The sequence below is a fragment of the Calypte anna genome, chromosome 10 (genome assembly GCF_003957555.1).
Source record: "Calypte anna isolate BGI_N300 chromosome 10, bCalAnn1_v1.p, whole genome shotgun sequence".
NCBI classification, from domain to species: domain Eukaryota; kingdom Metazoa; phylum Chordata; class Aves; order Apodiformes; family Trochilidae; genus Calypte; species Calypte anna.
Genome location: NC_044256.1, coordinates 7,020,931 through 7,046,155, shown reverse-complemented (window position 1 = coordinate 7,046,155; position 25,225 = coordinate 7,020,931). Strand labels below are relative to the sequence as shown.

Sequence of the window (25,225 nt, the reverse complement as noted above, 5' to 3'; positions counted from 1 at the left end):
TTATCTACAGTTTTCAAGTTATGTACAGTTACCTGAAGTTATCTGACAATCTTGTGCAAGATCTTTCTAAACTACATCTCACTTTTGTTAGCAGTGTAACATCTCTGGTTCAATAATTAATTTTTCACTAGTCAGACTGGCAAAAATTTGTATTTCCCCCCCCCCGCCTTCCAGTTTTGGGTGTGGTGCTGCCTGTGGGGTTATCGGAACATGATTCAGGGAGCCTCTGAGCAGACCTCCTCCAGCCGCTAATGCTTGTGGCAGACGCCGCTTGGGCTTCCCGCCGCGGAGATTCAGGCGGACTCTGCCCTCTCACGATACAGCAGTGCTGGCGCGAAGCGGGCAGGGCTGTAGCTGTAGGAACTCTGTTCGCGGCGTGTGAGCCCAGTGCAGGTGAGCCCCTGCTCAGGGTGCGGGGGCATAAGGGGGGGGGGGGGGAGGATTTAGGGATCCCCTATGTGCCCGGGAATGGGGCTCTGTACCCTGCCCGAGACAACACAGCCGTGCAGCTTCGGGGAACCCAAAGCACAGGCTACAGGGGCAACCTGTAACTGGGGCTACCCTGTCCGGGGGCACCGGACAGCGCGGCGAGGGCCGCTCTCCCCTCCCGTGGCAGGCGGGCAGCCACCGAGCAGCATCCGCGGCGCTACGGAGATAGGGAGGGGCTGAATGGGGGGGGGGGGCGAGAGCGAGGGCTGAGTCCCGACCCCTGCGCCCCCGGGTGCTGCTCCCCGCGCCTCCACCGCAACCTCGGGAGCTTCCTGGGCGGGGACGGGACCCTACGGTACACGGAGGGACAGGCCGCTTCTACCCTACCCTTGCCCACCCCGTCCCTCGCCCTTTCCTGGTGCGGGAGGCGGGCGCGGCCGGGTGAGTCAGCGCCGGGGGGACGCTGGGGTGGGGAGGGCCCGCCCGGCCCTACAAAACCCCGCCCGGGCCGCTGCCAGCTCCAGCCGCCGCCAGAGCCGTCGCTGGAGCTGCCCTGCCCTGCCCGCCCTGGCCAGGTGAGCGCTCGCCGGGCGCCACGGCGCGACACGGAGCGGGGAGAGGCGGCAGCCATGGGAAGGGGAGCGGAGCGGAGAGGGGCGGTGGGTGGGTGCGGTTCCCGGGTGCTGCCGCTGCCGCTCTCCTGTGCGCCGCGATCTTCTCATCTCCGTCCGGCTTTACCCGCCCGGTGCTTTACCGGGCTTGGTTTTACGCTGCAACGGCGGCCTCCAAGGGCCACGCAGCGCCAGGAGAGCTTCGTGCGCCCCGCACCAACACTGGGTGTGGCGGCGGCGCTCTGGAAAGAGGATCTGGTCCCAAACTTTGTCCAACTTCCCCAAGGACTCTTTTATTCTCCTCTCTAAAGTACACAGGGTTCACCGGGTCTAACGGTGCCACTGTACAATAATTTTTCACGCCGGTGCTTCGCAGAGGCTGCAGGCGGTGCTGGCTCAGCTGTGCGGGGGCTGAAGACACTGCGGGTGCGGCGGAGCCCCGAGCTCTCCCGAGCCGCCGGGGCCAGGCCCGGGGCAGCCGCTCCCTTCCCCTCTGCCCCTGGGTGTGTCTGCGGCTGCCGCTGGCACGGGCAGCGGGGAAGCCCTCGTACAGGGAGTGTGCTGGGTGGCCAGTGCTTCCCCGAGGTTTCCCTGTGCTCTCCTCACCCACGCCGAGTCGGGCAGCCCTGTGCGGTTCTTGCCCGCAGAGCCAGGCTTGGGCAGAGCTCTCCCTCCCACCCTGCCCCGGCCATGAGCTTAATTGCTGAGATCTTACTGCTGCCTTTTGAATTGTGAGTCAGCTTGGACACCACTTCCTCCTCCCCGAGCCAGGAGGGGTGGTAGGGCAAAGCAAGGCTTCCTTGTATTTTAAGTAGTAGAAAAGTGAAGTGTTTTCATTGTAGTCATGCAGAAGTGAGTTGTGTTCTTATATGTGGCAGCTTTAATTCCGTTTGATGTTAGTTGCTCTTACGTTCATACTCAAATGCTCAGTCTGCACAGAAATGTGCAGATATTAACATATACATTAAGAGGGGAAAAAAAATCTTTTAGAACCTCTGTGTCCTTGAATCCATCCTTTTAAGTGTGCCTTCTCTTGTTGGAGGTAGTTGTGATAAGGAGCCCTAGTAAGTAATGTTTCCATTTGCTAATGCATGCAATGGTTTGCCTTGATTTAAAATAAATAAATAATGTTTTCCTGTAAAGTCTCAGAAATTAGAATTTAATTCAAAGAAGTCAAAGTCATTGATTGGTATATGCATATTACCTTCTCAGAATGGAACATCTCATGGATTATTAATGGTGTCTGTGGAAGAGAACAGTTCAAGTATGTTTGTGGGAGTGTGGTTTAATGGGTTTTGAAACCCTTTTCTTTAAAGCTAATTTTTTCTCCAAGTAGTGGCTTTAAATGATCTGCTAAACCTTATCGAGTGATTTGAGGAGATAGAGCCTGGCTCATTTGTTCTTGTGGTTAGCACTATATATAAATGAATGATTTTGAGTCCTTGTTTCCTTTGCAGCAGATACTGTACATCATCCTTGCTCTCTATCTCATCCATCTCCTGTTGCCAGGCCTTGTCCTAGTTTTTGGAGATTTGACCGTCAATGAGCTCCAAGTGAAAAAGTTTCCATTCTCTCATTCTGGGGATGCCGTTTTCTTGGCTAAGATTTCTGGGAACACCCTTTGCTCAGTCTCTGTCTTCAAGAGTCTAAGTACTATTTAAATTGCTAACTCTGCTTATTGAGCAATGAAGTTGTTTGTGCATACCTGACACTTTTCCATGGATCACATGGGGGTTTTTTCCACCGTAATGGGTGTGAGCTTTCCCTGGGAATTGAGAGATAGAGCTGCTTTTAAACACATGCTCTTCTGTTACCAGTCATAGGGAAAAGGTACTGAACATAGACAAGGCCAAATATAATAGCAGATTTGGAAAGCAGTGATTACTGTGGGAGTCAAGGTCAAAAAAGATGCTATCTCTTTTGGTAGAATAATATTATAATTCAAGGTTATGTAATGTGGATTTAGGAGGGAAACCAATTGTAGAAACTTGCCTTAAGGTATTGAAGTATTAGTTTATAGCTGGAATTAGAAGTTGATTCTATTCCAGTCTATGAAAGAACAAGTTAGTGCAAGTATTTTCTGTTTACATGCTCAAACCCACACAGGACTTGTTACAGCTACATCAGATAAAATCAGTCCATCACAGAACAGTGAGAAGTCTGTTCTCATATTGAGTTTCTTACAAGGTAGTGTGTGACAAGAGACGTGTTTGTTCTCTGAGTAAAGGTCTTTCTCTACAAAGATTTTTGCAAAAACTCCCATTTTTTCCTTTTGCCACCTTGCTGTTGATGGGTGGGTGTTGCTATAGCATAGTTGTGTGCTGATATGAATGTTCCAGCTGTACATGAGGGTGTGTTAGTTCTGTTCCTGGATTCTGTTCAAGTTTTTTGTTCTAACAAGCCTGATTCAGTGTGGTTTTAATTGATTTAGAAATAAGAGTATTGCAAAAAGCTGTTCAGTTATTGTTTTGGGAAACATTATACTGCAGTTGCTTTGCTTCATCTTTCAGTGCTATTTTTTTAGTTCTATGTGACAAGCAAGACTAAACAACTCTATTTGCTCATCTTTGGTGTAGGTTTTAATACTGTTAAGAGTACAAACGTTACATTGTTAGGCACTTCACTTTAAGAGCAAACATTTTGAGTTTTTTTAACTTGGTAATATACCATGCTCTTCTAACCTGTATGGTTAGTTGTGCTGAGAGCAGTAAGCTGTTTATTACAACTTCTGCAACCTGTGCTGGATTGGATTTTTTCCTCTGAAAAAGATGTATTGTCAAATAAGTTGATGCATGACTGTGGTTTCATTCTCTAAGGGTCTTACTTTTTTCTTTATGTAATGGTGCTTCTCTTACTTATACCTAGGTTGCTTCAGAAGATGAAAGGTGTTCTTTCTGTGTTCTCAGTGAGGAAGTGTGGGTTACAACAGGCTACAAAAGCTGTGTAATTGTTTCTGCATTTTTTTCTCTTGCTTACGTGAGTTTTACAGGAGCAAAACCAAAAACTAAGCACTTCTAGAGTTTTAGGTAGATCTTTGTTTAAGAAACTTATTTCAAACTACTTCCTGGCTCTCTGAGCTCTTTCAGGTTTCTTTTCAGGTTTCAGGTTGAGCATTAAGTAGAAAGGTTTGGGTTGTCTGGGAAATACACCTGAGCGGCTGCAGTTCTGTGTGCCTGAGAAAGCCCCAGTACCATCAGAAGAGTGACAGATTGATGATAAGAAAGGAATATGAAAAACAGCTGAAAGGACATAACCAGTGCTGGCAGCACAATAGCTGGGAGTTGGCTTGGAGGGAAGGGTGTATGGGAGCTGGACTGGAGGAACTGCAAGGTGAAGGGAGTGGCACCCAATGAAGCTTAAAGTTGTGCAATTTTGCTTCCAGGCTCAGTTACCAGTTATTGGACTATTATTGGTCTTGAGGTGTTGCTTTCCCTTCTCTCTTACCTCCAATCAGGACAACTGTTTTCTCAGATAATGCTTTCTGCAGCTTGATTGTAGAGTTCCTGAGAAACAAGCTTTAATTTAATTTTCAGTTTCATTTGCTGCACTGTTTCAGGACTTTATAAATGCTAATGTAATTGTAATAGGTCTTCATTTTTTGCTTTTTTTTTCTCTTCTTCCAGCATTATTTCAAGATGTCTACTGTCCACGAAATTTTAAGCAAGCTCAGCCTTGAAGGAGATGTAAGTATTATTATCTAAAGAAGGAAAGCTTTACTCAGCTGCCACATCTTGTTTCTTCTACAGACTCTCTACCAGTAACTGTAATGAGCTGCACCATTTACAAGATAGCACACATTTCTTCTAAGTGAACTTACATTGTCTAAAAACCTAGTCAGTGGTGATCAGTTTTCAGTCACAAAGCAGCTGTAAACTCTAAGACAATTGTATTAGCTAGTTAAATTTAATGACAGTTTCTTCTACCTGGCCATCAGCATGAGGAGCATTCACCTGCTGAGCCATACGCAAGAGATGACATGACAAACTGAATGGCTAATTCACATCTGTGGTCCCTATTTCTTGAAAAGGAAGAAGTGAGTTAAGGTTGATAAAGAGGAAATGTGTTTGGTTTTGCTGATAATGTCCAGAGTTTCTTTTCTTTAAATGAAAAATGGAGAAAATTACTTAATCTGAATTAAAATATTTGGCATCTTATTCTTGTAATAGTTGTTACCAAAACTAGAGTACTACCTCCTGAAAAAAATCACTTCCTTGATGTTCTTTTCTCATTTTCTGTTTTAAAAAGCATAAAGAATCTTGGGTTTGATTGCATGTTTTCTGCCACATCTGCACGTGCTTGGTAGTTTTATAAAAATACCATAAAGCCACATGGCCTTTGTGATCTTATGTTGCAACATAAGGTGACAGAATTACCAGTGCAGTGTCAAGATACTGTGCTATGAATTTGTGGTTCTGTGATTGTCACTGAAGAGGAAGTAAACCCTACCCGTGCATTATTTTCTCATGTTGCTAATAAAATTGGTATGCTTTTAATTTTATTGCTCTTAATTCCAGATCTGTAATCAGTACAAGCAAACTTTTTGCCTGTTTTTGGTACTTGTTGCAAAGTAAGTTAGGGTTGTGATCTTAGTGAAAGAGCTGTTGCAAAGAACTGGCTAGTCCACTGTAGGTAATTAGCAAAGCTGGCTTTGTGCATCAAAAGCAGTCAACTCTTCAGATTTCTTGGCTGTGTTTGTTTCAGCAGAAATTTGAGCCATCTGTTCTCAAGGGCAGAAATATTTCTTCCATCACACTTGAGAGTAGCTGCAAAAGTCAAGTTTGAATACTCTTCCATGCCAACATTTTAATCAGGAATCCTTCCACAGCATGTATGAAATTTCAGGCAGCATGGTTGTTGTGTGGGTTCTAAGCAGAAAGCCATAATTACTGACTAGTAAATTTATACAAAGGATTTTCCCAGTTCTCCTAAGCAATGATTAGGCAAGTTAGCTTATGTTGGACACAGTACTTCAACAACCCATTTTTCTCCAAAAGAAGTTTTCAACTTTCAGAATATAGAATAGTTGCAGCTGAACCCAAATCCTCTCTTGGCCAGTAAGGGACTTCTGTGTCAGTGGCAAAGGGATTGATTTGTTCCAAGGTGAAGAAACTGGCCCGCTTGCTTCAGTCTGCTGTTATCAACTATATTATTATTGGAAGAAATGAAGCTTCTTAACCTTTCCTCTTAGTGAAACATGCTGCTTCCTCATATTTTGCTCTTCCCAGTAGGATTGAATTCCTCAAGTTCAAAGGAAGTAAGGCAATTGAAGGGTCTCTGAAGCACACTAGATATGTGGGAAGAAAAAAAGTCTTTCTCTGCTTTAGTCTGATCCCAACTGCTTGTGCAGTTACACACTAGTTGGACTTGTACTGGCATGTCCTGGAGGATTGTGTTGAACTAAATGGAAAGGCAGTAAGAAAGACTGTGTTCTCTAAAAACATACAATACTGGTACTGTGGCACCAGAGTGTACCAGTGTGATTCAGGACCACATAGTCTGGAATTTAAATGTCTGTTTTTCATAAGCAGAATATTCACTCTCAAGGCCTGTGCCAGCTTCACTGAAATACTCAAGACAGTCAGTCAACTGAGAGAGTAAAGCATAACCTTTGTGGATGCTGAATTTTAAAATAGTCCATTTACTGGTAGAATAGCCAGCAGAAGGTTTCTGTCCTTCCTGGATATACATATGTACATGGTGCTTCCCCAGACTTTTGACCATTGTCAGACCATCTGAATCCAACTTGTTGCATGTGTTGGGTGGAAGGACAGAGGAAAAGATGGATCATGAATTGCAAATAAACTATTCATTTTCTCAGAGTGTGATATTCTGTTAAAATGACTCAGAAAATACTTGGATATCAGTGAAGGGGAGGTACCCAACTCTGCTAAGCTCACCAGATGACTTTCTGGTTAAGTAGAGGTGCCACATGATTGTGTTTATTGTTTTATTTAGGAGCCTTTCAGATGCACAGATTTCTTCTCTGAGGCTGTGTTGCACTTTTACTGTTTCTGTTAGCAATTTGATCTGCTGGCTGGAAAGGCTGTGTTTTGTGGTGTGGCCGTGGGCCAAAGTGGGGCCACTTTAAAAGACAAAGCTGATGCTAAAAGACGAAAGAATGGTTCTGTTTATGGGTGCTTTTTAGACTTTTTATCTTCTCAACATAACACAGAGTGTCTCAAGAAGGCACATTGGTTACTGCCAAAGGAATCTCTTCAGGACAGTGTGACCCCTACAGGATAGAGTCAAATGTAGTTAAAACCCATGGAGTATTTTAGTTAAAATTTGTCCTCCTTTTAACAATATGCATGTAAAAAGATCCATCAGGGATACTAAGGTTAGTCCTGTTTATGAGCCCATATTTTGTATTAAAATATGTGATTTGTTTTAAACTGCTTGTGTGAAGTAGTACTAGATAAATGGTCATTTGCACTGAAACAGCTGAGAAGAGTTCAGTCTCATCTGGTGACTCCTGTTTGAAGCTATAATTCTCAGGAGAGAAAAATAATAAACAGCTGATAAAATCTGGTAACTCCTAGAATGTTGCAGCTGTGTACTGTGAGCTTACCTGCAAGCTGTCTTATTCTTAGCAGAATTGATTTGAAATGCCATTTGGTTATATTGGCCTCCTGCTGCTTAAACCAAGTGTGCAGGCATAGAGTTTCAGAAGGAGATTATCAGTAACTTCTGCTTTCTAGAACTGTAGGTTTAAAAAGACCTTTGGTGTGGTCTTCAAAGTCCATGAGATGGGGCACAAAACTTCCTCTGACTCATTTGTTGTTAACCTTCCATCTCTACCTTTTTTTTTTTTTTAATTGCAGCCTTTAATCCAAAGTAAAACACTGGCTTCAAATCTAAAATACATTAGACTTTTATGGCAGATACTTAATCTTTCCATGAATTAGCTTTATGTAGTCAATTTTCTTCAGATCCAGCCAGAAAAATCTAGATTTTTAGAAGATTGAGGTGTACTGAGTGAGCTTGGAATGCACTAAGGTTTTGCTGCAATAATCTAAAATATCTATGTGTATTTTTTGAATGAATTCCTGAACAATCCACATCAGTAGAACAGAGTTTGGTGAATTCCATTTTCACACACAACTGATGGTAGTTGTATCAAAAAATCTGGCTAAATACCAAGAGGCAGATGTTGTATTAACTGCAGCAAGGACTGGATAACATGATTGAACTTTGAGATTGTTTTTCTTTTTCTTCTAGCATTCTCTCCCACCAAGTGCATATGCCACAGTTAAGGCCTACTCAAATTTTGATGCTGACAGGGATGCTGCAGCCCTGGAAACAGCCATCAAGACCAAAGGTGAGGAACATGAGCTGTGTCTTTGATTCTACTTGTAAGATAGAATGCTGCTGTGGGGAAAAAAAAAAAAAAAGCTAAAATACAGTGTCTTAGGACCAGTTTTACTGTGCTTACTAAGATAACTGTTTGAGGAGGTGTTGAATTTCTCAGACCACACTCCTGAAATCTTGACTGATTTACATTTTGAACTCCATAGATGCATGCTTTGAATCTGCTTTTGAAGTTTGTAGCCAAGAGTTGTGCTTATCACTGAAAATGTCCACTTTTTTCTCATCAGTACTTCAAATTCTACTTTTCTGCCACTGAGAATGAAATGTCAGCTACTGTGTCAGTGATTTGGGATCAAGCTCTGAATCACGAATTTCTGCTGGATTATTGGATTGGACATTTCTTCTTTCTTTCAGCTCTCCAGACAGCTGAATAGGGTGGTTTCAACATTTTTTCCTGGGTTTTGAACTAAATGTTCTTCTAATTTATATTCATTTGGGGTCAAAGAAAGTCCTAGAAACAACATAATATAGTTCCTAACACAAGGTGTTGTAGTATTTTAGCGGCAGGGCAATGTCAGAGTCCTCTGCTTCTGTGAGTCAGGTTCTCAGGTAGGCTTCCATCTCCCAAGGTACTGATCCTCTGTCTTTGTCCTGCTCTGTAACAAGGAAAGGGTGTGCCACACTTTCAATGCTTCCTTCAGAGTAGTGTCTGGGTGTGGCTGGAGCTGCCAATTCTCTGGCTACATGTCAGGAGGGGGAGACATTTTAAAAGCCAAGCAGTTTCTCATCAGAAAGAAATGCAGAGTATTCCATCATCCCAGGAAAGCATGTTTGACTTGTTAAAAAATATAAAATATTGCCCCTCCCTAACAAGCATGAGGTTTCCTTTCCCAAGATTTCTTAATTTAACTGAAGAAATCCCTTGTCTGCTCAATGAAGTAGGTTCAGTTTGGATTTTCAGTCATTTTATGGTTCATTTTTGTTGTAAGAAATCCTCTTTCAAGAGATAAGTAAATGTCATCCTGTTTGACAAAAAATGCTTTACGTATATGTAGGCTTTTGTCTAGACTTGGTATTTTTTTTTGAGCTCTGATTATAAGGCAAATCTAAACATGTCACATATCCCATCAGGCTTTTAGGCTAGGTACAAATTTGTACAATTTAATACTCAAACCAATGCAAAAGAAAATTGCAATATCCTAGCAGTACAAAAGCTTTTCCAGACAGGAAAGCCAAAGTCTTGGCAGTTTTTTCACTTTCTTCTAGCAAAGATGAGAATGCTTTGCTCAACTCAAACTTTGCTGAGTATAATCTTAAGACACATGAAAACATTTTGTGAGGGAGTTGATTCCCAACCCTTTGAATAAATAATAGGGAAACTTATTAATGACCCTGCTTGTCTGTAAGATTGAGCTTATTAGCTTGTTATCCAAGAGCTTATTGGGGAAGGTGGCTTTAGAGGGGAGAATCTTTATGGTTTTAATTCTGAATCTTCTACCATAAAGACTCTCTCAAAGGGAGTATTCCTATGGGAACTAAAGAACAAGAGTGTTAGGACTCTTCTAGGTAGCACTTCAAATGCTTGATTACAGGATAATATCCTGTCTGATAATTTAGAATATTTGGTGAAATATGAGCTCTCTAAAATGTCTATGGGTTGTTTTCCAAAAGAAAATTCTGAATCATCTAGACAAGAACTGTTTTTTCTGCAGACAATGATGTAAGCACCTATACAGGGGAATTCTTCTGCAAGAAGTAGTTTTAAAATATTTCTGGGAAATACCTTCACAGCTAAAAATATAACACTCATAATGAGCAAACACTAAATACCCACAGCAGCTACCTTTTTCCTAGAAAGTCCAGCCTAGAGTTTGTATAATGCAAAGAACTTGAAGCTGACAAAGCAATGATACTTATTACAAAAGAAACAAGCCAGAATTTTATTTTATGCCATTTAGTTTTTATGTCGTGACTTTATCCTAGCATGTCCTTTGCAAATGGTGCAGCCTTTTTGCTGCATAGGACAAGAGTCAGCTTAATTTCCATATAATGCTTCATTGTGCTCTCTGTATAGATTAGCTCAAGTATATAAACCTAAGTGGAATAAACTGACTAATTAGAAGAGTACTAACAGAGCATATCCTAGGTTTCATTTTAATGAAGGAAAGAAGGAAGTAGGAAAGAAGGATGCTTAAGTGTCTCTCTTCTGTTCCAGAGTTATTCTCTAGCACTGTGAATTTGTGTGTCTCAACAACTTTCTTTAATAATTTTGTCATACTAGGTTGTGAGTAGAGAAATACCTGCAACCTAAAGTGCAGTCTTTAGTCAAGGTTTTACAGTATACTTTTTTTTAATTCCATGACTAGCAGAATTCAAACAAAAGGTTATTCTAGGGAAGTGATTAGAACACACATCTGTATTAAATTAATGATATCCAGAAACTGATTAAAGAATTATGAGGTGTAACCATTAATAGGGGTCTTCTTTATGATTGAATTCCTACTCTATACAATATATCCAACATGCCCTTACGTTTTATCAAAGTTTTTAATGTTATAAAGTAAATATTTAGAGAAAATCTGCTGGCATGCTGGTTGGTGAGGATAGTGCCTGAAATCCACTAAACTGCAGCAGTCGCATACTTGGAATATTAATAGTATCAGTTAAGCAATATCTCATTGCAACATGGTCTGGGTTGGGTAAAGTCTTGCTAAATAAAATAGCAGAGCTGAAATTATGGTCTTAATTTACCTCAAGTTTTCCCTTTGACTCCAGTAGGATCAAGATTTTATCCAAAGAATGGATAAATGATGAGCCCAAATAGACTCATGTTGGTACCAGATACACAGTGGTGCTGAAGTCTCAAAAGGTTAATCATATCCATCTCCCACTAATAATGTGAGGCCAGCTGCAATCCTATTTCATTCATTCATGCAGGATGAGTAGTACCTAGATGCTGTTAGGACAGAAATAGCTTCTAGTATTCTGTCCATGCTCTCTTTGAAAATTAAATTGAAGAGAACAGATTTCTAGTAAATGAGCTGAATGAACAAATTCCAACTCCTGCAAAATCAGACTTTGTTGCCTCTGTTCTTATTTTGTCCTAGAAAGTTAAGTGATTATCCATATCATCCCTTTGGATCAGAACAGCACTGGTGCTGGTTTTTTGGCCCATGGAAATTCAAGTACAACCAAAAAAAGTTAGAACTCTGATTTTTGTTATGTTAATTTCCTATTTTTTTGAGGATTGACTCATAGCACTGCAATCTTGCCAGCACAAGAGATTTCATCTAAAAGAGGCAAAGTTCTTGCTAATCATAGGGATGGGATTTTTCATGGGTTTTTTTTAGGCTGTATTATCCCCCATCAAATACATCTCCATTTGCAAGGCATTTTCTTGTTTAAAACAAATTGTGAAGCCACAGTGTTCAATTTTCAGTTGCCCATTGATAAAAATACACTGATAAAATCTTCCCAGCCAGAATAAATTTGGAAATAAACTTTTGTTTCATTACCCTGAAACTTCCTAAGATTTTTGTGAACAGCAAATAAACTGTTTGAACTGCATTCCTGCCCCACCTCAGCAGATGTGAGTCAGCATCCTGTCCATGCAGCGTGATGCCCAAGTGTGATGTACAAGCACTTATTTTCCAGTAAATGCCAGAGCAGTGATTTAACTTTGTATTTCCATCCGCAAAGCATATAATAAGAAACTTGGATGCAGTCATCTGTGGGCTTCTAATCTGTGACAGTTGTGATAATACTTGAAAATGGCATTTGCCATTTCTGAATGTCAAGAATGGATTACATTTAGAATTTAATAGAAAGGTTAAGACATTGGCTTATGCTGTGGCCCTCCAGCAGCTGGGAGACCCCATGCCTGTGTGTGGCTGGTTTTGGACTGGGAGACTCTGTTTTCTTTTATAAAATGGGAACACTTTGGACTGGGAGACTCTGTTTTCTTTTATAAAATGGGAACACTTTAAAATATGCAGGGTAAGATTATGGCTGAACTGTGCAGTCAGCATGCTTTCAAGCCATAATTTTTAACTAAGACACACAATGCTTTACTGGGCCTTTTGACTTTTGCAGGCCAAGCTTGTGTGAGTAAGAGCACTGCTGTAGGTCTGCGTCAGCTAAGGACATGAGGCTGTCAAGTACAGTATTTTATCATGAAAAATGTGTTAAAGAGGGAGAAAGGAATTTTGGATTTGACTCATCATTTTAGATTCTGTATCTAGGGGCTAAAAAGTCTTTTGCAACATTCTTACTTCATACGATTAATTTCTTACTATCTGTTACAGTCCTTAGTTTCAAGTTGCTGTGATGTTGCTTTGAGTGATAAGGAAAACAAATGTAGATAGATTCTGACAGGCATCTGAGTCCTGCTAGTAGCTACTGACCAATTCTTACTTTCTGGTTAGTTGGTTTTTTGTTGTCTTTTTTGGTTTTTTTTTTTTCTGAAAAATTATCATTTACACTGCTGTGTGTGCAAATGTGAAAGGAGCTATTTATTATAAAAGAAATTTATATATTATGAGAGAAGCTTTGTATTATAATACATGTAGTAAATGGAGAGACCAGAGTTAAAACTTGGAGCTTGTTCTGACCTCTAGATTAGCCACCTTCTTGCTTTAAAACTTGGCATTCAATTTACCAGAAAAAAATAACTAGTTACACATCATCTTTCTTTTGCAGAAAAATATGCCCTGTAATAGACGAGCAATATTTAGAAATCATGTTGCCTCTTCTAAGCTTCATCCAGTCTGTCTGGAAATAATCCAAACTAAATGGTCATACAGGAGAGGTATAATTTGGTTTGATATTTGAGCCTGTTTTAGTTGTTTCCTCTGTCCATGCATTTACAAGCTATGCTAATGCTTCTTTAGCAAGACAAGTTCATGTTGGTTTGAAAGCTTGTGCTCTTGAGAAGCTTTCTTTGTGGAATACTGAGTGACTGAACACAAGTATACAGATCAGGCAAATGAAGCAGAAAACAGACGTAGCAAAGCTGATCATGAGACTTGATTAAGCTGTGCTTGTGTATGTGAAATTCTGCATCACATCAGGATGGGGTTGCCCTTTCTCCAGTTTCAGGACATGACATATTTTAACTAATGAGAGCTGTTGAGTTGTGCTTGAGAGAGCACATGTGCAGTGTTCTGAGTGTTGGAGAACATAGTCAGACAAAGAGTACAGTAACAAGAAAACTTCTTTAATTCTTTGTCTTATATCTTTGTAGGTGTGGATGAGGTCACCATCATCAATATCCTGACAAACCGCAGCAATGAACAGAGGCAGGATATTGCTTTTGCCTATCAGAGGAGAACCAAAAAGGTAGAAAAATATGAATACCAAGTTTTGAATATTTTCTTATGGACTGTTAAATTTTTCAGGGCTTTTATGTTTCATAGTGAACTGGGAGTAAACTGTAGGTAAAGTATTATGTGGTTTCTTTTTTCTCAGAAATAAAATGTGTCCACCTGGTCCAAGCTATTAGAGTTTAGGACTGGTGAGACTTCCAGATTGGTCACATGTGCCTGACTGGGACTGAAATCACAATGGTTGACAATGACAGTCAGCCAGCCACGGAATTCCCAGGTGAAATATGCTAAGCAGTATTAAAAAGCCATTGACGTGAAATGTCTCAGCTTCAATGAAAAGATGAAAGAAAGATTTAGGGGATTGTTGTTTGGGCTTTTTTGCCTTTTTTTTTTTTTTCTATTAACTCAATATAAGGAAAGTATTCTGTTTCTCTTTACAGATCTAGCTTAAGTAAGAAAAGATTGCAGGCAGTTGTGCTGTGAACGTTGCAGATGTGGAACAAAGTGATACAATGACTGGAACTGTCACTAGATGTTATATCAGAAATACTGCAGGTGTTGGTCTATTGATGGAGAGAATTCTGTAAAATGTGTGCAGAATTGTGGATCTCGAGTCTTGCTATCTGCAAAGCAAGAGCTCTTCTCTTGCCTTTTAAAGCTTTGAGAATCTTACCATAACTGAAGTTCTGTGCACAGAAAAAAAGGAAATCAGGGTTATGATGAATTTATCTCTTTCAGGTTTGCCAGACCCAAAATGGTAGTGCTCTAATAACAGCCCAGAATGCTCATCTCAAACCAAATGTAAATCTAGTGTTAAATTTTGGAAATTCACCACCTTTTATGCATGGTTGATATAGGCACTTGCAGGAGCACGCACAAGTTGGACACATGCATGTGTGTACACGACTGCATCCTGGTGGTCACACCTTCTGGGCACTGAGAGAATTGTGCATACAAGTGGACCCTAGTAGCTGTCACTTAAAGTTTTGTTAAATATTTTGCATGATGACAAAAATGCACACTCAAGACAATCTGCAACTTTTTTCACCTGATGGTTTCGCTCTCACTACTTTTCATTGCTGCAAACCAAAAGCCAACTGAATTTATGAAGTTTAACAAATGCCAAAGAATAAAAGTCTGTAGCAACAGTAGAAACTGCTCAGTGAAATGCAAGTGAATGGCAAGAGAGGAGGATGTGGGTGATGCAGAGACATGTAGGTGTATCTTCTAGGGACAGTATCTCATTTTCTTTGGCAACAGGTTGTGCAGATTTCTTTGGCAATGTGTTGTGTTGTACTAGGCTGCTCACTTTGTGGGCTGTGGGATTTCTCAATAGATCATGAAAATTGTAAAAAGTCTCATTTTTACTCCTTTCAGTTGAACTGTGTCTAATAGAAACTATTCTTTATCTTGAGGAACAGTGTTTGATCTACACAGTCTTTCCCCCCACAGCAGCGTTAATGGAACTGCCCGTGAATCCCCAGGATTCTGCCTGTGTCATCTTTGGATGTGTCTAATCAGTCAAGTCTGCAACTAATAATCTTTGACTTTGGAATGAGCTGCTAGTATTCAGGTGCTCATTCGGAACACAAAGTAAAGCTCTTTCTCTTTGTTATTTACAAATTAATTACATCTGCCAGTTATCTGCTTCCCACTTCTATCTTGTAGTGCTCCTAGCCAAGCCAGAGAATGGCAAATACTACTGTAGTGATTTGTATTTCCTCCAGCCTTCACACCAAAGTGCAAAGATGGCAAAAACTTTACTTAGATAATTGGATTTCATGGCATTGTCCTAAAATTTATTATTATAATACTGCATATCTTTGCTGTTTCACCTGATGTCTGGAGAACCTTTTTTCACACAAATAAATGATGGAACATTGTACCCAAAATTGAGTTAGAGTACTGAAATGTACAAACAGTTGGTGTGGAAACTAACAATTGACTTGCAGCAAATCTCTTCTGAATGCTGGAAACTTAATTTTCATTGAGGGAATACATTGATGTTTGTGAACCTGACTTGATCCCAGATTTCAGTTTTGTAACTCCACTACAATGAAGCTGATATCAGCATTTCTGGACTTGTATCTGAAACCAGAAAAAGAGGAGATGCCTCTGACTTTATTTGCTACAGATTACACACATCCTGTGACATGAACATACCTGACTTTCATTTTCTAGGATTGGCTGACAATTAACAATAGAGAATTTGGCTAAAAAGTTATGATAATTTCTTTGGAGACAGGGATAATTTTTCTGTGCTCAAGAATTTATTTTCTTTTTGTCTTTAGTTAAATGTTTGAGAACTGGGCCTGTACAGTGGAATAGCAGTCACTTTTTCTGTGTCTCAGCTAATAAAGGGTTGGGATAATAGGAAAAAGGCAAATAATATTGCTTCTGGGAAAACTGGGAGTATGATGGATAAGCCCTGACTGCAGGGAGTCGATCTTGGATCCATCTGTCCTGATTAGCTCCAACAAAGTGTCTGTGCTTCAAGACTAGACCAGAGCTTTTCAGATGTTTCTCTACAGTCCTTCCCAGCACTTTGTCAGCCACCAGTGGATTTCTTCTTTTCAAAGGATGAGAAAAAATTCCTTTGCCCTAATTTCTTTCTTAGGCTTTCACAAAAGAAAAGCTCTTTATGTTCTGCTTCCTTGTCAATTGTGTAAGAAACAGTGTTGAAGGGTTGGAGACTTAAAGCACTACAGGCTAAATTCTCTTGAGATCAGAAGTGAGCTTTAATTTTTTTCTTCCATCATCCTTCCTCTTTTACAGGAACTTTCTGCAGCACTCAAGTCTGCTCTGTCGGGTCATTTGGAGACAGTGATCTTGGGCTTGCTGAAGACACCAGCACAGTATGATGCCTCTGAATTGAAAGCTGCCATGAAGGTAAATGAGCATGTCAGTCTGATGTCACTTGCTCAGGAATAAGTATGGATGTCATGTCCAAGGCCAGTCTCCAAACATATCCACTGAGTGTTATTTTCTTGTAGTAATACAGTATCCAGGTGCAAGGCATACAAAAAGAGAAAATCTGGAACCATGTGATTTTAAACTGTTGATTAAATCCTCTCTTTAAAGAAAAAATAATTTTATTCATGTCAGGAATAACTGATAGGCTGCTCTGGCTGGTTGCTGCTATGCCACCTGCTCTTAAAAACAATATACAGGTTCATAGTAGAAAAGAACTTTGAGAGCATCTGTTAACTGGAGGCATTAAATCCTCTGCTAGCATTTATAGGCTTAAACAGTGGTTTCCAGTTACTGGGTTACATCACTTATCTTGAAATACCCTCCTGTACCAGATCTGCCTCTGTGTAGAGCACAAGGGAGGATGGGGCATTGAAAGCAGCCTTTGGAAAAACAGCACAGCAATGAGTGACTTCTCAGTCCCCTACCATCACAGGCAGGTGTAGAAAAGATGGGTAGTTTAGAAATCCCCACTCTTCAGTGAAACAAGACTTTGGGAGGTGCACATGCCAATGCAGTTATCTTTCTAAGAAAACTAAGGTTTATGAATTTGTATTTATGATCATCACTTAAATTAATGTTCTTGATCATGTTAATTTAAAAAAATAATTAAGAAACAAGCATTTAAATATGTCGGAAATTCAGAGCAAGGTGAAAATCCTATTAATTAATTTCTTCAGACTATGCAAAAGGAGTTAAAAGACAAACAAGCAAATTAAACAAAAAAAAAAAAAAAAAAAAAAAAAAAAAATCCAAACCCTAAATGAGCAAAAGCCCAAACCCTCAAAAAACCCAGCTCATTTTGAGGTGGTCACTCTTAATTATGGGCCAAATCTCTTCTTTGATTAATCAGATGCTGCCCTCTTCTGGTTTCAGTAGAGGCTTGCCTTAATTTACTGTAAATTAGATTAGTCTGGGGTGTTTTTTTGTTTTGTTTCTGTTTGTTTTGTTTGGTTTTTGTTTTTTTTGTAATGTCTTAGATCTGATACATTATATTAAGGATTAGCTTATCCTTATAGCATTTATACTGTATTTACAGCCCAAAGACCAAGGCATTACCTCAGAATAGCCACTAACATAGAAGATTCTGTCTCTAGGTCAGCTATTCCTAACTCCCAGGCACCTTGTCTGATGTCCTGAATTTGCCTGAGCTTAGGTTTGACTCCACACAGAGCATAACAAGCTGTGACATGGGAATCAAAGTTGGGTAAAGCAAAGTTAGAACTTAATTTTCTGGAACACATTCATACAAAACATCTGGGGTTTTGTTTAAGGTTTTTTTTCTTGTTTTTTTGTTTGTTTTTTTTTTTATTATTATTATTATTCCAAAAAAAAACAATTTTTCCAAGAGGGTAGTTTTCCATATAATTGCCTCCATTTTCACATGAGAAATTTTACCAGGACCTCTTGGCTTCCTGTGTAAGCCATGCCCAGTTTTGCCACATTCTGCTGTAGTTGGGCTTAACAAACAGCAACAGAGAGGCATAAGAGTGTTCCTTTTGCCTGCTGGTGATGCTGGAAGATGAGGCTAATGATATTAGCCTGAACATGGTTCTCTGGTAGGTAAGAAAGAACAGAATGAAAAAATCACCAGTGGAGTCTGTTTCTTTAAGAAGTTTCCTTTTAGAGTACTGAGGTGTGTGGCTGCCAGATGCCTTTACCACCTAGTAACCCCAGCATTCTCAGTGGTCACCATAACTGATGAACATCTTCTGTTCATTCAAGTTACTCTTCTGAGCTTGTCCTTCAGAGTTTCCTGTTTGTCCTGTTAGGGTGTTTTTTGGCTGTTTATATAAAATAATTGAGTGAGTTTTAGAGCATATGGATCAAACCATATTATTTTGGAGTATCTAGGTTTAATGCTAGCTGATACACTTCTATGTGTTTTGTAGTTTTGTTATGGTGCTAATACCTATCTTACTTTTCAAACAGTAGTAAAGCAGCTTAATTTAAAGTACAGAATCATAGAATACCAGGTTGGAAAGGTACATCAAGGACCATCTGTTCCAATCTTTCTGAGTTAGGATACGGTTTAGATGAGATGTTCCAGCACCGTGTTAGACTGAGTCCTGACATCCCTGGAACATTATTCCAGTGTCTAACTGTTCTCATAGTGAAAAATTTCCTTGTGGTGTCCAGTCAGAATCTCCCCAGTAGTAACTTGGACCTACTACTCCTCATTTTTTCCATATCACTTCTTATAAGAAGGGAGTCTCCATCTCTTTTGTAGCCACCCTCTAAGTATTGGAACATGGCAATGACTTCTCCCCTAAGCCTTCTTTTCTCCAAGCTGAACAAACTCAGTTCTCTCAGCTTTTCCTCATAGGACAAATAAGTACTGTTCCTTCCTTGACTTCGATCACAAAGTAGCTTTGAGATACTATATAAGGCCTCTTGAGCTTGTTTAAATATATCAATCTTTAGTTTATCATATTAAATACATTTTTATTTAATAATAGTAATATAGTAATATAGCTAATAGTAATGTTTATTTATATTTTTTCATTGTGAAGTACATGTAAACTATGGACATTTCATAATTGCTAGAAATTCAGAACATGCTTAACTGCAGTTTACTGAACTGTCTATGTTTTGCAGGGTCTGGGGACTGATGAAGACACACTCATTGAAATCATATGCTCACGAACAAACCAGGAGCTTTGTGAAATTAACAGAGTCTACAGGGAAAGTAAGTTTATTTGGGAAGTTTCAAAGTGGTATGTTTTTATGTCTGGTAAGTTCCCTAGTGTGAGTTTGATTATTAGAGTGAGTTACACACCATCTGTTTTGATTGGATGGAAGATACTATGTTCCACTGTATGAAACTGTAGTTTCATCTTGTTTTTTGGTAGCAAACAGATTGTAGAACATTTACTATTCATGTAGGTTGTCTCAAGGGTTTTTTCAGTTGTTTGTTTGGGATTTTGTTTTGTTTTTTGTAAGCTACATGAATAATGAAAAAACTATGTTAGATTTATGGAATCTTGGCCATTTTTATTGGGTTTATTGCAATTCAGTAGTGCAGCTGTCTGGTGCCTTCTTTGCTTCACAGAGCTTTGGAGTTGAGCTTCACTACAAATAGACTGAAAAATAGAAATTTGCTGTGTGCTAATGATTAATAAATTGTCAAGCAGTTCTGGGAAGTTGCTGGCTAAGTCATGAGGGAAAAGGACAATCAAAACCAATTTTAATGGCTGCTATTGAAAAAAATATAAGGTATCAGTGAAGACAGTGTTGCTGCTGAAGGTTAGGTTACAGCTGAAGAGAGAATGCAATTCTGTAGCAATATGGGATATTGCCAAGTTTAGACTCCAGACCATAGTCACAACGTTTTCTTTTGCTTTATTATAAATAAACAGCTTTTGTCTTTTCCATTAGATTTGTAATTGCAGTTGTCCACTCATAAATCCATGAGTGGAGAAGACCTGAATGCTGTGTTTATCAAACTATCAAGAAGAATAATAGAATATTAAGCTTAAAACAGTATTCCTTTCCTTTTAATAGTCTCAGGCTTTCCTGTTCTCTTCCTATGACAGGCTTTGATTGCATGGGAACTCTTATGTTTAGCTGGTAGAAATGTTGGCTCTGGTTTTTATAAGCATGCATTTGTTATCATTGTTTTCCACATGTGACTTTGGTGGTAGCTGTTTGCTGATGTGCATAGAACACAGTTGCACCTCTTTTTGCAAGGGAGTATTTGTAGGACACCATTTACTGAAGGAATTTTTTGTTTTCTAGTGTACAAGACAGAACTGGAGAAAGACATCATATCAGACACATCTGGTGACTTCCGTAAGCTAATGGTTGCCTTGGCCAAGGTAGATCTGTTCATGTTTTTCTGTTTTTCCTAATTTGCCTGCCCTTTGGTAACTGATGGCTGTTTTAAGACAGTTGGATTTCTAGTTTACTTTTTAATTTCCTTGTGTTTTCTTTGTCTTCTGGGGAAAAAATATTCAAATATTGAATGGCAAAGTATTTTGATAGAAATGAAGCATTCATAGCTGAAGCTCTATAATGAGGATGGAGATAATTTAGCAAATTCAGATTTTTTAGAAATCAGAGAAAAGAATATTCATAGAGCAAACATCTCACTGTCGATAAAATCTCTTCTAAATACTGATATTCTTCTTTGAAGGGTAAAAGGTGTGAAGATACCTCTGTGATTGATTATGAGCTGATTGACCTAGATGCTAGGGTAAGTACTGGTAATGACCATTAAATGTCTTGAGTTGATCAAGTTATGGGGGATATTGAAACTACAAAAGTTATGGGAATGAGAAGCATTTTTGAAAGTGGACAAGTATATTTCACATTGTCTTGCAGAGTGATGTTTGCATGCTGTTCAGTTATCTGCCACTTGCAATCCTGATACCTTCAGCTATCAGTTTCACAGGCTATTTACCCTCTAGTACCTATAGGCATGCTTTCTGGTAGTTCCCTTTACTGTGTTGAAAAAGAGAGCCTTTACCAAAAGCAATGATGAATGTTGATAAAGCTGACTGCAACCAGATAATTGTGCAAGATTAAAAGAAGTATCATTGAACTTAATGACTGGTAATGCTTGTTTATTACGTCTGTCTTATTACACCTGTATTGGTCAAGAGCAATTCTGCTGTGCCAGGCAGCTAAATACAGAATAAAACCCTTAGAGGTAAATCAAAAGTAGTCTTGGTTTCAAACGAGATCGACAGATCTTGTTCTGGTGGTCTGCTCAACCATTTGTCCTTTTGTGTTTCTCCCACTGACAGAGTTCCATTAGTGCTTGTGTTCCAGTGAGTATATTGTATAGATTTGTGATGGCTTCTTGCCTAACTCCACATTTTCATGGTTTTGCTTTTAATTATAACCCCAGGAGCTCTATGATGCTGGTGTGAAAAGAAAGGGAACTGATGTCCCCAAGTGGATCAACATTATGACTGAAAGAAGTGTCCCTCACTTGCAGAAAGGTACTGTGCAAGAGGCAGATTTTTTTTTTCCTATAAGAGAAAATTATGTCAAAGTGGTAACTATTTTGTCCCAGATGTGTGAAAAAGCACTCATAAAACATAGGAGACCTCATAAATCTTAGTTCATGTCCAAGCTGTTGATTTTTCCTAAAAAACAGTTATTTCTGTGTATGTGGTAATCTCAGTTTGAGTGTGTATAGAGCTCAGTTATGTGTCATGTACACTAAATCTGACAGTAAAGATTTATCAAAAGCATCTGTTATATTGCTGTAAGAATCACATGGGAAGGCCATTTGAAGACTTCTTTTCAGAGCCTAGATCACTGCTGTTTTGAAGAATACTAGTAGAGGATTGAGATGGTATTTTACTGTACTGTAGAGGTGTTCAAGGAAAACAAAAGGGCCACAGCATGGGAACTTCGCTGTCAGCTGGCAAAATCGAGCTGTACTTAAGAGAAAGTTCTTGGAAGGACTTGGACTGATATTTTTAGCTGTGTGTCTCTGGGTTGCTCTCTCTGTTCTTTCATTTGTGTGGTTACCAGTTTTCAATATGGTTTTCATTTATTCTTTATTTCTTGTGATAGTTTTTGAGAGGTACAAGAGCTACAGCCCATATGATATGTTGGAGAGCATCAAGAAGGAGGTTAAGGGAGATCTGGAGAATGCCTTCCTTAATCTTGGTGAGTTGCCCTGAAGGAAAGTATATCTGTAGACAGGATCTTTTCGGTGCTTTTGGAGAGTATCGTGCATAGGTTAAGCTTCGTCTGTGTTGCTGGATGAGAAAAACACTGGGTATGCTGGCATTATTGGATCTGCTAGTGTCTTTTAGGATATTGCAGGTATTTAGAAGTTTTTTTTCTGCCCTCTACAAAACATATACTTTGCTTTCCAGATGAAAATAAAAATAAATATGTGTGGTGATCTGTTGTTAGTTCCATTTTTCTTTGATACAGAGGCTTCAAGTTTGTTTCCCCAAACAAACAAAAAGTTTGAAACTAAAGGTGAACACATTAAGTTATTAAATATAGGTATAGGGGAGAGAACAGTGTGTGTGTGAGAAGACAGGTGGGCAGTGTAGGATGCTGGAGGGTAATAAAGACATTGAATTATCTCACCTGGGGAGACAGTGTCAGACTGGTATTGGGGCATGAGATGAAGGTAATAAGGATGTCTCAATATTTAAGAGGAAATTATTTAGCAGGAAAATCCATTCCATACTAAGAGTGAAATGAGTTGTGTAATGCAAACTGAGAATAAACAGCTCAGCTTTGACAGGGAGACTTCGAATGAGTGCTTTCGGAAAAGGGGTTTCTTACAGAAGTGGAAGAATGAATTGTGTGTGGAGGAGGGCTACCATTCTATAATTGTACTGGCAGTGGAGGGAATTACTTTCTTGGATTATAAGCATTTGTGGTTCAATCACAAACCTAACCAAATAATTTTTGAATAACAATTCAGCTAAAAATAATTTTCCTATGTCCCCTTCTGGAGAAACTTCTGCTGAAAACCTTATTTTGACTACTTACAACTTGAAAAAGAGTTCCAAGATTTTGTTTTTGCTATTTTGTGTATGGTCAGTATGTTTAACTGTTCTTACCTCTCTCTTCAGTCCAGTGCATTCAGAACAAGCAGCTGTACTTTGCGGACAGACTGTATGACTCCATGAAGGTAGGGAAGTCTTTTCTTTCTTTCCATTCCTTTCTTCTCAACATTGTTTCATCAGATTTTGGTTCCTCAGGCACTTTTATTCGTATGATGTGTGACTGGCATGTGAATAAATTAGCAATGACTTAGCTTTGTTCAAATGCATTCTTTGTCAGTCATGAGCCTAGATCATCTATGCAGATGTGTTTGGTATAGGGAAGTGTAGGGAAGGGTCTCATATTAATGATCTGTATTAGAACAGTTGACTATAATTAGCAAAGTTAGACACATCTTTTGCAAGTAACCAAGAGATGATAGAAGAAAAAGCTCTTTATTGAAGTGTCAAAATAAAACACTAACTTCGCCTCAAAACATTTTTTCAAGAGAAGGGATGAAAGAGAAGTGGCTGGTGACAGGCATCAGGCAATAGCAGCAAGACCTCCTGGTGAAATAGAACTGCTGCTTACAGTTTAGCTAGATTTGTGACTGAAGTTGGTCAAACACTGCTGACGATCAGGGTACATTCATGTGCTCAAATTCCAGGATCTTAGGGCTTTAGTTAAAAGTTGTAATTCATTGTAGCTTTTATTGCTACATCTCAGTTGCCTGTGGTTTGCAGATTTTGCAGTACAGGGGTCTTTCACACGTTTTAGCTGTTACAGTTCTAAATGTGTATTTGCATGTAGGGCAAGGGAACCCGTGACAAAGTTCTCATCAGGATTATGGTCTCCCGCTGTGAGGTTGACATGCTGAAAATTAAGAGTGAATTCAAGAGGAAATATGGGAAATCCCTCTATTATTTCATCCAGGTAAGTTTTTCAGCTTTCTTTTTATATCCATTGTATGGACCTTTGCAGCAGTCTTCGTTGGACTAAGAAGGAAAACTGTTTACCTGTCCCTATCCTCAGACCAAAAGGAAAGAAAAAACAGAATTGGTCTCTGATTGCTGAATGAGAATGGAGCATCTAAACTGCTGCTCCCTTTCATGTTGGTGCCCAAGGAGTAGGCTTCGTAGCTGGAGTGACCTTTGTCCACTTTGGTGATTTGTCAGGAGAGATAGGTGCTGAGTTTTTATTTAACTTGAGGCATAGGTAAAGACCTTGTGCATCTCTTAAAAAATTAATCTTCTAGCCACCCTCACAACAGCATTCTTCCCCGTGTAGGTGAATTTGAGTCAAAATCTAAAGCTGGAATCTTTTCTGAAGATAACTTCAAATAATTTTAATTATAAGCAAATTTTAAAAGTAGTGAACTCTGTGTTAATTTTGCAGTTATTAGTGGGAAGGATGAGAACTGAGTCCTTCAACTTTCCTTTGTTGCGTTACTTTTTTATACCAAAATTTATCTCCCTTCTTAGCCTTGAGTTTGTATTGTAAGAATAATAAATAAATCCAATTCACACATAAGGGAACACAGTGTAGCTATTTTGCTCTAGGCTGACAAGTCTTCAACTGTAAAACTTGGCTTGTCCTACAGGTTTAGAATATAATGCATATACTTGTGTATTTTACAACTGTTTCCTCATATGTATTTTGTGTTTTTCTTCCCTTGCTTTACAGCAAGATACAAAAGGGGATTACCAGAGGGCACTGCTCAACCTGTGTGGTGGAGAGGACTGAAAACTGTGATGGAAGAAACCCAAATGCAGAGATGTGCCTTTTTTGCTCTTCAATTTACTGTAATCCTAGAGAAAATTGTTTTCCTAGCTAACCTTGACTTGCCTTTCTCCCTGCAAGGCCACTGCTGTAGCATGCTTTGTGATGCTGTGTGCACTTCCCTGGGCAGCAGTGCTCTGCTTGGCTCTGCCCAAGGTCCTAACAGCCTTCAGCCAGAGAAACTAACCTGCCACAGATAAACGGGGCTACACCTGCTTGTGAAAGATGCTCCCTCTCTGTGCGATGTTTCTAATAAAACATAAATAAAACTTAAGTTTTACTTTAAGAAGACAGGTCTCTTTCAGACCCTCATTTGGAAGCTTTGTGAACAATTCATAT

The 25,225-nt window shown here is 39.5% G+C and overlaps 1 protein-coding gene across 2 annotated transcripts; it reads left to right on the top strand.

The window, feature by feature from the left end:
- Positions 1–219: 219 nt before the first annotated feature.
- Positions 220–25,225, top strand: ANXA2 (annexin A2). 2 transcript variants are annotated; one of them, XM_030457137.1, is made up of 13 exons: positions 220–393; positions 4,664–4,723; positions 8,259–8,358; positions 13,591–13,685; positions 16,448–16,561; positions 19,241–19,331; positions 20,381–20,460; positions 20,778–20,837; positions 21,495–21,588; positions 22,172–22,267; positions 23,197–23,255; positions 23,918–24,040; positions 24,791–25,225. In XM_030457137.1, the coding sequence occupies exons 2-13, from the start codon at positions 4,676–4,678 to the stop codon at positions 24,848–24,850; spliced, it is 1,020 nt and encodes a 339-aa protein (XP_030312997.1). In that variant the 5' UTR covers positions 220–393; positions 4,664–4,675; the 3' UTR covers positions 24,851–25,225. The 2 variants fall into 2 exon arrangements, with proteins under 2 accessions (XP_030312997.1, XP_030312998.1); XM_030457138.1 differs by lacking the exon at positions 220–393 and adding an exon at positions 900–1,004.

Bases quoted from the DNA above. Each gene is read 5' to 3' on its own strand.
- ANXA2 (XM_030457137.1), top strand. From the start codon at position 4,676: ATGTCTACTGTCCACGAAATTTTAAGCAAGCTCAGCCTTGAAGGAGAT. The intron at 20,838-21,494 runs GTAAGTACTGGT...TTATAACCCCAG, and splicing joins TGATTGACCTAGATGCTAGG to GAGCTCTATGATGCTGGTGT. The intron at 24,041-24,790 runs GTAAGTTTTTCA...CTTGCTTTACAG, and splicing joins CCCTCTATTATTTCATCCAG to CAAGATACAAAAGGGGATTA.